The sequence below is a fragment of the Thalassophryne amazonica genome, chromosome 19, assembly GCF_902500255.1.
Source record: "Thalassophryne amazonica chromosome 19, fThaAma1.1, whole genome shotgun sequence".
NCBI classification, from domain to species: Eukaryota; Metazoa; Chordata; class Actinopteri; order Batrachoidiformes; family Batrachoididae; genus Thalassophryne; species Thalassophryne amazonica.
The window spans coordinates 44,985,791-45,001,370 of NC_047121.1; the positions used below are offsets into that span (position 1 = coordinate 44,985,791).

The 15,580-nt window shown below is 40.7% G+C and overlaps 1 protein-coding gene across 1 annotated transcript in view; it reads right to left on the reverse strand.

The window, feature by feature from the left end:
- The window catches only part of aqr (aquarius intron-binding spliceosomal factor), a 102,874-nt gene that overhangs the window by 23,409 nt on the left and 63,885 nt on the right, over positions 1-15,580 (reverse strand). Inside the window, 7 exon segments of the mRNA XM_034195288.1 lie at positions 3,215-3,247; positions 3,250-3,271; positions 3,383-3,520; positions 8,066-8,275; positions 11,007-11,099; positions 11,101-11,135; positions 13,330-13,459. Of these exon segments, the coding sequence (XP_034051179.1) occupies positions 3,215-3,247; positions 3,250-3,271; positions 3,383-3,520; positions 8,066-8,275; positions 11,007-11,099; positions 11,101-11,135; positions 13,330-13,459 (661 nt within the window).

Here is a 15,580-nt window from a genome sequence, read left to right on the forward strand (position 1 = left end):
AATCCCCTAGTTCCTCCCGGTGTGTAGTGAGTACCCTGTATGGCAGCACCCTCACATCGGGGTGAATGTGAGGCATTAATGTGAAGCTTTGAGCATCTGATGCAGATGGAAAAGCAGTCCATTTACCATTTAATGCAAACCCTGCACAGTATAATTTCTCTGTAATGTTTTAATAAATTTAAATGTGACGGCAAGGCATGAGCCAATTTAACAGATAAACGACCTGAAAGTTATATGCCGCACTGCAGTTTCATTAAATGCTGTTTTTACTTAATTAGACTGACAATTTAATATTATGTATGTGAAATCAAATCTTGAGTGTGAAATAACCCAGGAGAGCAGTGAGGCAGGAACGGGCTGTACAGTTTTCATTCTTGACAGCATCACGCTGACAGTTTGTTTCTGCTCATTACAACTCCTTCACTTGCAGCCTGACCTCAGCAAACCGAACCGGTGCAAAGTCACAAGTGGATAAAAACGGTTTATTTCTTGAAAGATAATGGAAAGTCCGATTTTGAATGTGATGTGAACCTACAGTTAAGTCTATAAGTATTTGGACTGGAAAACAATTTTTAAGATTTCACCACTGTACACCACAAAAGAGTTGAAATGAAGCATTCCAGATGCGTTTGTAGTGTAGACTCACCTCCAATCACAGCTTCATGATGGAGTGGAATTTCATATACCAAAACAGATCAGGTCTAGGCTGGAGTCTCCCGTGTCCCTTCTGCCAAATTGTAGCTGAAATTTTGTATTTGTTTTCACAAAATTATTTTCTGCTCAACTCCACCATGAAGTTGTATAACTGGTGATGCACCAAACAAAACTCTCACTGTGCAGTTTCTCCCATCACAACCATGGAAACCTTTAACGCCTTCAGAGGTGTCCAGGTGGCTTCCCTACGAGTATCCTACTTGCACCGTCACAGTTTTTTTTTCTAGAACTGCGTCCTCCAGGCAGATTTGCCAAACAGTATCATGCTGTTTGTATTTCTTAGTGATTAACGAATACATGAATGTAAATGTATATTCACTGACTTGGAAATATTCATGTACCCATCTAGCTGGTCTAATTAAAACTGGCTGGAAGAATGACAATTTGTATTCCCAATAATCCTTATAATTAGTTTTTCACAATTCCTTATGACCTCTGAAATGTAGACACTGTTTACAGAAATCACTATAATTCCTAAACAGTCAATGCAAGATTTTGGTTAAACCCTTTGAATGAAAGATGAAAGTCAGAACACTGTTTCATTTCGGCTTCATTGTGGTGGTGTGGAGATAAAATTACAAGAGAATTACAAAAATCTTATCGGTCTCCAACTAAATGTGGACTTCACTACAGCAGAAAGTTCTGACTAAAATTAGGAGTGTCCGGTGCGGACGTGTGCTCACACCATTCTCGCATCAGTTGCTGTGAAAATCCCAGTCAGCCAGGTTGTGCAATCTTTTTTCATGATACTGTTGCTGTCCAGTCTATTGCAGTTTTTAAATGCATTTTTAATGTAATTTTGTTTATATTGCAGTGAAAAACCTGTAAAAGGGGTCAGGCTGCACAATGAACTGGAGTTATATCCTGCACTGCCAATAAGCGAAGTGCAGATCTCGGGCCGCATGATGCATTATGGGTACACTAAATTTTTCAGCTACCAATCCACAGTCAAAGATGACGGAAAACAGCGAGGAGTGCTATGATTTGGACCATTTCAACCACTGGAAATTTGACGATTTAAAGCATTTCTGTAAGCTCGCGGATTGCCTGTTTACAACCAGGACTCTGCGTACGGCAGTAGAGAGAAACGGAAGAAGAGCTGGCTGTCCTTGCGTGTGCTGCATCGGTACAGAACTACCGTTTGGTGCTGACAAAGGAGGAAAAGAGCTGTTGTCAAAATGACGCACCAGCCTTGTTGATAGTTGGAGACAAATTTCTGCACCCCTTGAAGGCAACTGACAGATGGTTTAGACAAAGTCTAGAGTCTGAAACTGTGGATATTGGAGAATATTTGCTAAGCAGGGATGAGAAATCGCTACTCCGCCGGCGTCGTAATGACTACAATGAAGGTGGGTCTCACATATAACCTCTGTGGTGTCACGTTTGTTTTGATAAGTTGACAGACATACAATATGTGCGTGCATGCAGTTCGTTTTATAGAACATGTCAATATTACAATATACGGCTCACTTCATAATAATTCGGCACGGTCTCGGGATATTGACAAAATAAACGTGTGAGAGAAACTTACAATTTAGTCCATCTTTTATGTCCATCTGGAGCTTTTCTTTTCTGTGGGGAAATTGATGTAGAATGAACGGAGGTTTACAACCACATTTCTTCTTCATTCCATCTTTGGGTGGACTCGGCAGAGCCTTGCAATCGTGTGTTTTCAGTCACCTTTCAAGCCTATAAATTCCGTTCGAGTATTTGAAAACCACACAATGCGCACGTGTCATTACTGTATGCGTCGCTTAAGGCTTAAAGCTTTTGAAACAATCCCTGTGAGCCTTAACTTTCACAGTCCACTAACGCTACCGTATACAAAATTCAATGGTAGCGGTGTGTGTTTGGTAGCTGGAATTTTATACGCTGTTTGACCCACGCATGTGCAGATGTGTTGCGCACTTCGCTCATTTGTATCTGTTGTTAGTTCTGTTGTCTCATTTCCTGCAAGGGATGCCCCCTGCTGTCCTCTCACACATGGCGAACAAAGAATGTTACTCTGATCTCACGAAGACAATGACCAGTTCAACCTTTACTCCATGTCGCTTTGTGCATCCCTTCAAACAAAGCACCATCCCAGTATTGCAGGAGTATTCACTCACTAGTGTGCATGTGTAAAGGGGCTCACGGCTCACTGAGGACAGACAACCTTCTGGTGAGGATGCTGGAGGAATTGATGTGCTCAATGATCTAATCTGTCAACATGCATTAGCACTATGTTGGGTAATTAGGCACGAACAACAAAACAGAGCACACCTGTTACTCTGAGGCCTATCAACCAGGTCGTACTAAACAGGAAGAGTGAGACAGCAGCAGTCATGACTCAACGATGTCAGGATATAACCAGACCTTTTTCCTGGCACTGTGTTTTCAGGTATCATGTGAGCATAGTGGATTAGCTTATATTTTCAGTTAAAATCCAATTTGGACCCTAAACTAACCACGTCTGTCAAGGTTCAAGACTTATTAGAAAAAGGTTACCTGTAGCAGCAGAGGATGACGGTTTCAATCTCCAGTATCTGAGCTGCTCTTCCATCAAGATATTGTCATACTAACAATTAAAACAAGGAAAACTACTTAGATATGACACTGAATACAACCTGAAGCCCAACTTTGATGACTTTATGTTACCACAAAAAATGAAATGCAGAGAAAAGTCTACCTTAAATCCCAGCTCCACCAGGTCATGACGTTTAAGTGCAGCATGTGTACATGTCATAGCGATAATTTTAGCTTCTTTCACCAGAAGGTATTTGGAGCGGTCCAGTCCACTTCTCAGCAATTCAAAAGCCCTGAATTCCTTCAATGACAGGCAAAAGACCGAGTGAAACCAAAAATCAATCACTGCATAAAGTAAGGGTTCAGAAATATGAAACAACTGGGGGGAAAAATTGGAGAAAGAACACAGTAAGAAAGTGTGTTATTAGCATGTAGCACTTGTTGGGGGTGGGTGATATGACCTAAAATGGCCCATGTTCTGCGTTCTCATGATGCAGAATTATTATGTGTTTCTAAGGTTAAAAAGAAGTCAGCAGGCCACTGAGTGTTCTCTTATCATGCACCTATTCTGCAGAATGATTTGCATGCGGGGATAAAACAGTTGGACTCTCTGGAGTCATTCAATCAAGACCAGATTAAAGTCTATTTTCCCTTTCATATGGCTAACATATGTGTGTATTGTTGAACCATTTTTCCCTCTCCTTTTAAATTGTGTTATTAACAATGGAACAGGTCTCAGCCTCATTATATGTAAATTCTGGGTCTGTTAGTTGATGCATAGGGTTAGCTGTCAGTGACCACATTAGTACTCTCTCTGCTTCTCTGATTTATTACTCGCAAATAAATACCTTAGGTGCTGTTAGTTCTGCCCAATTGATTCTGCTTTTTCTCTGTGTCCATGGTACTGCTACTAAGGATGTGACCAGGGAATTCGAGAGTCTCATTCTGAACGAATGGATGGGGTGTGACCTGTATCATGCAGATGACAATGATACTCGGGGCAACACAGAATTTCAATAATGGCCAGAAGTGCCACTGCTGGAGGCGAGAATACAGGACTATCAATGCTGATGCTGCGTGCTAAAAAACGGTCAAGAATATAAATTTTTCTTTATACAAAGAGCAGCATGGCTCAGAAAAAGTTATTTCTATGATTAGTATGTGTTACTGCAAAAATTAATTTAAAAATTATTTTAACAGCTGCTTTGACTCACTGATCATAGTCCCAGCTGTACTGTGACAAAATGTTTACTGATCTCAAAATTCATAGATATTTGCCATTATTTTTCATTATTTCCATGTGTTGTCTTGGTGTATACAAACAAGCAATATATATATATATATATATATATATATATATATATATATATATCTCAGAAAAAAAGGCACGTCTGTTCTATATCTTATCACAGTGTCGACAGTACTGCATTGGCCACGACTATCAGACTGGCGTACCGCCACCCTAAGTACACTCAACAAAAATATAAACGCAGCACTTTTGGTTTTGCTCCCATTTTGTATGAGATGAACTCAAAGATCTAAAACTTTTCCACATACACAATATCACCATTTCCCTCAAATATTGTTCATAAACCAGTCTAAATCTGATAGTGAGCATTTCTCCTTTGCTGAGATAATCCATCCCACCTCACAGGTGTGCCATATCAAGATGCTGATTAGACACCATGATTAGTGCACAGGTGTGCCTTAGACTGCCCACAATAAAAGGCCACTCTGAAAGGTGCAGTTTTTAATCACACAGCACAATGCCACAGATGTTGCAAGATTTGAGGGAGCGTGCAATTGGCATGCTGACAGCAGGAATGTCAACCAGAGCTGTTGCTCGTGTATTGAATGTTCATTTCTCTACCATAAGCTGTCTCCAAAGGCATTTCAGAGAATTTGGCAGTACATCCAACCAGCCTCACAACCACAGACCACGTGTAACCACACCAGCCCAGGACCTCCACATCAAGCATGGTCACCTCCAAGATCATCTGAGACCAGCCACTCGGACAGCTGCTGAAACAATCGGTTTGCATAACCAAAGAATTTCTGCACAAACTGTCAGAAACCGTCTCAGGGAAGCTCATCTGCATGCTCGTCGTCCTAATCGGGGTCTCGACCTGACTCCAGTTCGTCGTCATAACCGACTTGCGTGGGCAAATGCTCACATTCGCTGGCGTTTGGCACGTTGGAGAGGTGTTCTCTTCACGGATGAATCCCGGTTCACACTGTCCAGGGCAGATGGCAGACAGCGTGTGTGGCGTCGTGTGGGTGAGCGGTTTTCTGATGTCAATGTTGTGGATCGAGTGGCCCATGGTGGCGGTGGGGTTATGGTTATGGGCAGGCATCTGTTATGGACGAAGAACACAGGTGCATTTTATTGATGGCATTTTGAATGCACAGAGATACCGTGACGAGATCCTGAGGCCCATTGTTGTGCCATCCAAGAACATCACCTCATGTTGCAGCAGGATGATGCACGGCCCCATGTTGCAAGGATCTGTACACAATTCTTGGAAGCTGAAAATGTCCCAGTTCTTGCATGGCCAGCATACTCACCGGACATGTCACCCATTGAGCATGTTTGGGATGCTCTGGACCGGCGTATACGACAGTGTGTACCAGTTCCTGCCAATATCCAGCAACTTCGCACAGCCATTGAAGAGGAGTGGACCAACATTCCACAGGCCACAATTGACAACCTAATCAACTCTATGAGAAGGAGATGTTTTGCACTGCATGAGGTAAATGGTGGTCACACAGATACTGACTGGTATCCCCCCACCCAATAAAACAAAACTGCACCTTTCAGAGTGGCCTTTTATTGTGGACAGTCTAAGGCACACCTGTGCACTAATCATGGTGTCTAATCAGCATCTTGATATGGCACACCTGTGAGGTGGGTGGATTATCTCAGCAAGGAGAAGTGCTCACTATCACAGATTAGACTGGTTTCTGAACAATATTTGAGGGAAATGGTGATATTGTGTATGTGGAAAAAGTTTTAGATCTTTGAGTTCATCTCATACAAACAGGAGCAAAACTAAAAGTGTTGCGTTTATATTTTTGTTGAGTATATTAGAGGGGAAAAAGTGATTTCTCACAGTGTTGATGGTGTTGTGCAAACCATATTTTGGTAGACTTCAATAGTCAGAAAACATAAATGCAAATAATAAATACATCATTGCGACAAACTACATTTCAGAAGCACAAGTGATTCAAAACTCACTGGATTAAAATAAAACATGCACTTAAATTTTGTTTTTTAACTTTAGCAACTTTCCACAGACGTACCGTACACTACCATTTAATGCACCCCACCTCCCAACTAATTTCTGTTTTGTTCATATTTATCAATTTAACAAATCATATGATGTCAAAGGGCTCCTCTGGGTGTAGTTCTCTGATTTAGTAACGACAGCTTTGAGAAGCACGTGAGCACAGATTTCATTATGTTTTTACAGAGAAGAAGAAAATTAGAGATGCTTTCCACAAAAGGTTACTTCACTCTGCTCACACTATCGTGGCACTGTGAAACCCACACTGTGGGAGATGCAAACAGGGGCAGTATGGATAAATAAGCGTGCTATTTTCAGACCGCCTCTATAGCTGTGTTGTAGCAGTGTAGGGAGAGCTGGGGGGAGGGGGGCATCGTAGTCTTGGATGGCACTGGAGTGTAAATATTTTATGTGTTACTATTTTAACATTAATATCGAACCAATCAAAAGATTAAATATTGATTGCATTCTTTTTTTTTTATCTCCCATTGGCTCCACAGCAGTTGCCCGGTGAAATGAAGCTGGTAGAGGACTGACATTCATGAAGGGAGGGAAGAAACAAAGACATGAACAAGGAAAATAACAGCAGTAAAAATGGGATGCGACCGTGGAGAGAAAAAACAGGAGGCGTCTGTGTGGATGAACGCTGGAAGCACACCAATACTCCATGTATCTGTCTATCCAGCAATAAATTCTTTGGATCTTGATATGGCAGCTTAGTCTAAGAAGCATTTTTTGTTTATTTTAAAAAAGGAGACAGCTGACCCACTTTTTTTTAGACTGTCTTATCATTAATTTTTTAATCTGTTTGTGTTTGCTTTGTAATTTCTTTTTATTCTACTGTGTTTTATCTTTTAACTGTGCTTTTCTTGCTTTTAATTTTGAATTTAGATTAATTTGTGTTGTTGTGAATTATGTGAAGCACCTTGGTGCGACTTTGTCATGATTTGGCGCTATATAAATTAATAAATTATAAATTATAATTATAGCTGAGCAAATTCAGCAAAACGTTGCCATCCTTTCCCTGCGCCACAGACAGCGAAACCTCTTAATGGGTGTACAGATTTCACTGCAGCATGGGTGAGGCTGAGGGAGGAGGGAGAGGTACTGTGATGCAGAGATACAGAGGCCAGCCAGATAAATCAAGGTCACCACACGTGTTGGGATGCTACCTCTGCCAATAACTTCTTTATTGCTTTTCACAGGTCTTCTTCGTGTTCCTATAAATGTGAAATTGATATAGTTATCCTTACAGAAATACACAATGGGCTGAAGAGAAATTATAACAGCCATCCATGTGAGTAAGAAATGCATGAAAAAGAGTGACAGGGACATTTTTTTTTTATTTACTTTTTCTGGATAGCTTGTATTTTGTCCGTCATGCTTTGACAGCAAACATTTTCAAAACAAATATTGCAGTGGGCAGCAAAGCGTAGCGTGTGTGCATGACAGAATGTGCGCCAACAAGACACAAAGCTGGCAAACATACCCTGAGGAACAACAAAAAAGTGCTGACATGCAGCCTGGACATGGATTTCTTTGTATGCGTGTGTCCGTCTTACCTCCAGCTGTGTAAATATTTTCTTGATGTGGCGGTAACAGCCCTCGGCGATGTCCATGTCTTCTTTATACAACCGGCCCTTAAACACCGGCTGACGCGCGTTGGAAAAGTACTTGTGGAAGGGAAAGTGTTTGGCTACAGGTTGCACCTCCACAGTCTTGGACTGTTTAGGCCTGACTTTACTCATGTACTCCTCCCAGCGAGACACCACCTGCATTTGAAGGGGGAGAGCACACCTACAGTCCACTGGATGCCAAGAGACTGAGATCAAGTCGTCTTATTCCAATCAACATTGACTTTAACAATCTGAGTGCACAACCCTTGATATATCTTGAGGCATCACGTTGTAGAATGGCAAACATCTGCACTGTGCGTATGACGCATGTCTGGGAGTTGGCATGAATTGGCGATGAGCAGACTGACGACTGATGGATAAGTACAACTTGTTCCATAAAATCATTCTAACTATAATGAAATCTGTTTATTAGACATTTCTTATGTTTGCAACAGGTTGATTTTATTTTCTTGTGATTTTATGTCTCTGTTGTGGTCTCTCACTGCAAAATTGTTCACTTTTGCATCATGATACATCTTTATATCGAGAACTTTCCACACCTCCACAGGGGACAAATGGTGCATTGTGTTAACAACTTCATTCTTGCATAAATACACATTGTACTTCTATTGTGTTGTACTTAAAGTACTGTCCAGCCCAAATGATGGAGGCTGTAAATTTTTCTTTTCCCAAACCACACAAATCATAAAATCACAAATGAGAACAGAAGATAGCCTAGCTCTTCTAGAGATGCTCCTGCTGAGCACCTAATAAACCAGTTTCAACCAAATAGGGTAGCCTAGATCTATAAATACTCCTGTGAAAAACAACTTAAAGGGTGTCATTAGTAAGTCTGCTAGAGGACTTTCTTTAATCACATTTTAAGTATCTGTCTGAACAGCCCAGTGTGTTCATATTATTAGTAATGATCACCGACAGCAGTAAGTTGCTCACACTCCACACTCCAACCAGATTCCTGACAATCACATCTTCAAATATTACCCGCGGTCAGTCTGAAGAGTCAAAATAACATCAGCTGAAAAGAAATCAGATGTATGCTCAGAATCCAAAGTCCTTGCCATATCAAATTAAGGCACCACAGTGAGAGTGACAAATGACAATCTGTCAAAGTGCAAATACAGTAGTGTTCAGAATAATAGTAGTGCTATATGACTAAAAAGATTAATCTAGGTTTTGACTATATTTCTTATTGTTACATGGGAAACAAGGTACCAGTAGATTCAGTAGATTCTCGCAAATCCAACAAGACCAAGCATTCATGATATGCACACTCTTAAGGCTATGAAATTGGGCTATTAGTAAAAAAAAAAAAAAAAGTAGAAAAGGGGGTGTTCACAATAATAGTAGCATCTGCTGTTGATGCTACAAACTCAAAACTATTATGTTCAAACTGCTTTTTTAGCAATCCTGTGAATCACTAAACTAGTATTTAGTTGTATAACCACAGTTTTTCATGATTTCTTCACATCTGCAAGGCATTCATTTTGTTGGTTTGGAACCAAGATTTTGCTCATTTACTAGTGTGCTTGGGGCCATTGTCTTGTTGAAACACCCATTTCAAGGGCATGTCCTCTTCAGCATAAGGCAACATGACCTCTTCAAGTATTTTGACATATCCAAACTGATCCATGGTTATTCTTCTAACCATTTTGATGGTTGTTTTCCGTTTTCATCCACGTGTCTCTGGTTTTTTGTCCATTTTAAAGCATTGGAGATCATTGTAGATGAACAGCCTATAATTTTTTGCACCTGCGTATGTTTTCCCATCTCCAATCAACTTTTTAATCAAATTACGCTGTTCTCCTGAACAATGTCTTGAATGATCCATTTTCCTCAGGCTTTCAAACAGAAAAGCATGTTCAACAGGTGCTGGCTTCATCCTTACATAGGGGACACCTGATTCACACCTGTTTGTTCCACAAAATTGACAAACTCACTGATTGAATGCCACACTACTATTATTGTGAACACCCCCTTTTATACTTTTTTTTTTACTAATAGCCCAATTTCATAGCCTTAAGAGTGTGCATATCATGTATGCTTGGGCTTGCTGGATTTGTGAGAATCTACTGAATCTACTGGTACCTTGTTTCCCATGTAACAATAAGAAATATACTCAAACCCTGGATTAATCTTTTTAGTCAAATAGCACTACTATTATTCTGAACACTACTGTACATGCTGTAGTTTAAAGCTGTCAGACTTCTAGGGTACCTGCAGGATGCAAACTTTAAGCATTACTTAACACTGCATCAGACGTGCCTTCACACCAATTCTATAACCTTCATATTACTGATACATGAGTGACAGTTACTTCATTTCAGAAAAGAAAAGGTCGAGCTATTATTTTAGCATCCAGGGACACTGAATACGATAGCTGCACACTGTGATTCTTTTAGTTTCAAATGTCTATTTTTAGTACCCCCCCAACGAAGCATGGCTAAAACTCTGTAGTGACATTTTCTTCTCACTGTAGAGATGGTTATTAATGGTTGAGGTAAAAACAAGCAGTTAGTCAGTGGATTGAAAACTTCAATGTTGTTTGAATGTGACTGAAATGAGTAAGTCTGAAGAAGTTGGCAGAAACCAAATTTAACTCTGTCAAATATATTTCCAATCCCCTTTATATGTTCTCGTTACAATACAAATACAAATTTTAAGGTTGTAAAGAGACATGGCACCGGCATACTGAGGGATGTGGCTGTACAAAGGGGGGGGGGGGATTCTTGAAAGCCTTTTTACGTTACTTTTGTGGTGAATAAAGGATTACAAATATACAGTATTTCAGCTTGAACATTACTTTTGACATTTTCCATCCCTTTGTATTTGACACATGACATGTACAGAAGACCACTGACACCCATACCTGATAGAGATAGAAGTGTCCAGCAGTCTCACATGTATAGGAAACATCTCCAGGAACATCCAAGCTCTCCTGTAATCGTCTCACCTCTTTGAGGGAGTTCCAGCCTTCGGTGCAGGACGTAGTTGACCCCTTCCATATCTAATGCCAGAAAACATGGCAAAAATCAACTTCCCACTTGCCACACTTGAACCCTTTGTATCAGGACAGACTGAAGTCAGAAGGGTGTCATCTTGCAAGCTGCAACAACACATGCAATGATGCAAAAAAAAAAAAAAAAAAAAATATATATATATATATATATATATGATGTGTTGCAAATCGCCCTGCTATATTGTAGGTGCAGCATTGCTGAAGAGTCCAGCAACTGGATCAAAACAAACAGGATGACCATGTAGCACCTGGCTGCTGCAGATAAATGGTTGCTTTCAGCAGGTAATGCTAGACTTCAGGTCTACCCAGTTACTAATTTGTAAGGGTAGGAGGCAAGCATTTCCACAAAGGCCTTTTGATGATGCAGCGGTGGGAGGATGTGTACCTTTTCTGATATAGAACACATCTTGAGAATGTCTGTCAGTAAGAACCACTTTGGTAAGTGCAAATAGGAACAACCGCTCTGGATGATTTCTCCACAGAACAATCATGTGCCCTGAGACATTATCCAGAGAAACACAGAGGTCATCAAACGTGCCAATTCAAACCCCCGATTGGGCCCACTGTTCTGGAACCCTATCCTTCTGCGGACACTGACCTCATTACCACAGATGGAGGCAGGAGGGCAACAAAGAAGGTTATTATATGGTATGTGATTTTGCCAACTTCTGATTGGCCCATTCGCCACTTTCTGAGCTGTACCACATGCCGAGTTGACCGCTGGTGGAGCCGAGTACACCTCACGCGCAGCGCAGTGCTAGCCAATCGAGCGACGTCTTCTACAGATAACGACCAATCAGATAACGCGATACAATGCCTACTTTGGCCCGCTTCGAGTTGCGTCGTGCGTCGTCATGACGACGCCGTGTACACAATGCAGTAAAAACTAAGGGCACAGAAAAAAAAAAACACTGCTGGCTGCAGCAGCTCCTCAGTCTTCTCTCACAAATGTGTTTAAATACAGTCCATAAAAGTCCTGCTCACAGACTGATTGACAGAAACAGGACATGTCCACATCAAGTATCGGTTCATTCGTGTGCACGCGTATCTCGCACGCGCATCTCACACTCGCATCTCGCGGTCAAAGTAGGAAAGATAAACTATAACAGAACTCAGAGCGCAGACCTGAAACTCGGCACAAATATAAACTAGAAGATAAATCAGAGTGCACAGTCTGTCTGCAGCCAAACTACACTCTGATTCCTCTGTGCAGAGAACCTGCAGGGCTGCGTTCTCGCCTTCTCTCTGCCCCCTGCTGTGTGCACCTGACGCAGACATTACTGCATCGTCATGACACCACAGGAAGCTTGAGGCAGCCCCGGTGTGAAAGGGACTTTAGACATTGTGCTCATGAAGTATTTTGGACCTGTTTGTGCAGTATGACAGTAATAATAAAGAGCTTGAGATTGATTTTTCAGTTTTGGTATGTTTGACAAACTCCCAATTTTCTTGTTTACCATAAAATAAAACAGTTATAGACTTTTAATTTCGGTGTACCCGTGATTACATGGACCTGGTCAGGATGGGGTTCACCAAGGCCTTGGCCGAGGTGAACCCCATACTGACCCAATCACGGGTACACCTCATCAAAAGTCTATAATTGTATAAAATACACATCATAGTTTTGGCTATTTCATAACCTTTGAGGAGGAGCCACATATTTCAAATTGAACTATTTGTGACTCAAAAGTAGGCTGCATAGTGAGGTGTGAGCAGTAAAAGCAGTTTTGCGCACAAGATTATGTATTAACATAAAATGCATGCGAGAATGCATGGAAATTTAACATGCAAATGTAATTATTAAACTTCCCTTGATGAGTAAGTTTCACTATTTTGAAACTGGTTATTTAGGAGGTGCACAACTAAATATTTTATTAACCAAATGGTCAAGCTTTGTGTTTCATAACAGTGATGAAAGGGTTAACTAAAGGGAGCGATGCCCCGAACAGCGTGGGAGCGTGCGCATAAACCAGGTCTGGGGCCTGGGCGTACAACACTATCAATCATCCCTGACATTGTGTTCACTGAGACTCATTATGCATGTAGCTAGCTGGCTGGACTCTCTCACTTTCTCTCTTTCTTCACTCGTGCATGTGTGAATTGAGGATTTTTACTGTGCAATTAAATGTTTACATGTGTGTTCACGCCAAGGTGCATCAGAGTGCCTGCACACATATGAACTGCTGTCCTCACCTGCTGAAGTCTTTCTCGGTTTCCAGTTCCTCCTCTCCATGGCCCAAACGCAGAAGGTGGCGCTCATCAATGTCCAGAGCCATGATCTTTTCAAACAGCTGATTCAGAGCCTAAAATACACCATGGCAACAAACAAATAATAAAACACAGAGGTTCCTTCCTCTGCTCTATATATTTTGTTATCTCAACACTAGTTATATCTAATATGTCTTCTGCTCTTTTCAGTTTGCATTAATTTTTGAGTCCCCTTTTGAATCAGTACTAATTTTGTTTAATATACGAGTAGCAAATAAGGCATTTAGAGGCATTTTTTTTTCTTGTATAGGATATATAAACAAGCTCAAAGGGGACCCCAATGCTCCTGTTCACCAAGCTGTTCACCATCCATCTTTTTGTAGAAACCCTGTGCAGTCGGGTCCTAGCGTTTAAGGTAAAACAAGATGGAGACAGCTAATTGTTCTCCTGCTGAACAAGATAATATTTAGCATTTCAAAAACCACAGCTAAAGCTTGTAGAATATTCTGAAAATCATGGTAAAATATCAATAACATACCTTATAGTAAAAAAGTCACTTACAACCCCTGGCAAAAATTATGGAATCACCGGCCTCGGAGGATGTTCATTCAGTTGTTTATTTTGTAGAAAAAAGCAGATCACAGACATGACACAAAACTAAAGTAATTTCAAATGGCAACTTTCTGGCTTTAAGAAACACTATAAGAAATCAGGAAAAACAATTGTGGCAGTCAGTAACGGTTACTTTTTTAGACCAAGCAGAGGGAAAAAAATATGGACTCACTCAATCTGAGGAATAAATTATGGAATCACCCTGTAAGTTTTCATCCCCAAAACTAACACCTGCATCAAATCAGATCTGCTCGTTAGTCTGCATCTAAAAAGGAGTGATCACACCTTGGAGAGGTGTTGCCACCAAGTGGACTGACATGAATCATGGCTCCAACACGAGAGATGTCAATTGAAACAATGGAGAGGATTATCAAACTCTTAAAAGAGGGTAAATCATCACGCAATGTTGCAAAAGATGTTGGTTGTTCACAGTCAGCTGTGTCTAAACTCTGGACCAAATACAAACAACATGGGATGGTTGTTAAAGGCAACCATACTGGTAGACCTAGGAAGACATCAAAGCGTCAAGACAGAAAACTTAAAGCAATATGTCTCAAAAATTGAAAATGCACAACAAAACAAATGAGGAACGAATGGGAGGAAACTGGAGTCAACGTCTGTGACCGAACTGTAAGAAACCGCCTAAAGGAAATGGGATTTACATACAGAAAAGCTAAACGAAAGCCATCATTAACACCTAAACAGAATAAAACAAGGTTACAATAGGCTAAGGAAAAGCAATCGTGGACTGTGGATGACTGGATGAAAGTCATATTCAGTGATGAATCTCGAATCTGCATTGGGCAAGGTGATGGTGCTGGAACTTTTGTTTGGTGCTGTTCCAATGAGATTTATAAAGATGACTGCCTGAAGAGAACATGTAAATTTCCACAGTCATTGATGATATGGGGCTGCATGTCAGGTAAAGGCACTGGGGAGATGGCTGTCATTACATCATCAATAAATGCACAAGTTTATGTTGATATTTTGGACACTTTTCTTATCCCATCAATTGAAAGGATGTTTGGGGATGATGAAATAATTTTTCAAGATGATAATGCATCTTGCCACAGAGCAAAAACTGTGAAAACATTCCTTGCAAAAAGACACATAGGGTCAATGTCATGGCCTACAAATAGTCCGGATCTTAATCCAATTGAAAATCTTTGGTGGAAGTTGAAGGAAATGGTCCATGACAAGGCTCCAACCTGCAAAGCTGATCTGGCAACAACAATCAGAGAAAGTTGGACCCAGATTGATGAAGAGTACTGTTTGTCACTCATTAAGTCCATGCCTCAGAGACTGCAAGCTGTTATAAAAGCCAGAGGTGGTGCAACAAAATACTAGTGATGTGTTGGAGCGTTCTTTTGTTTTTCATGATTCCATAATTTTTTCCTCAGAATTGAGTGATTCCATATTTTTTCCCTCTGCTTGGTCTAAAAAAGTAACCATTACTGACTGCCACAATTTTTTTTCCTGATTTCTTATAGTGTTTCGTAAAGCCAGAAAGTTGCCATTTGAAATGACTTTAGTTTTGTGTCATGTCTGTGATCTGCTTTTTTTCTACAAAATTAAACAACTGAATGAACATCCTCCGAGGCCGG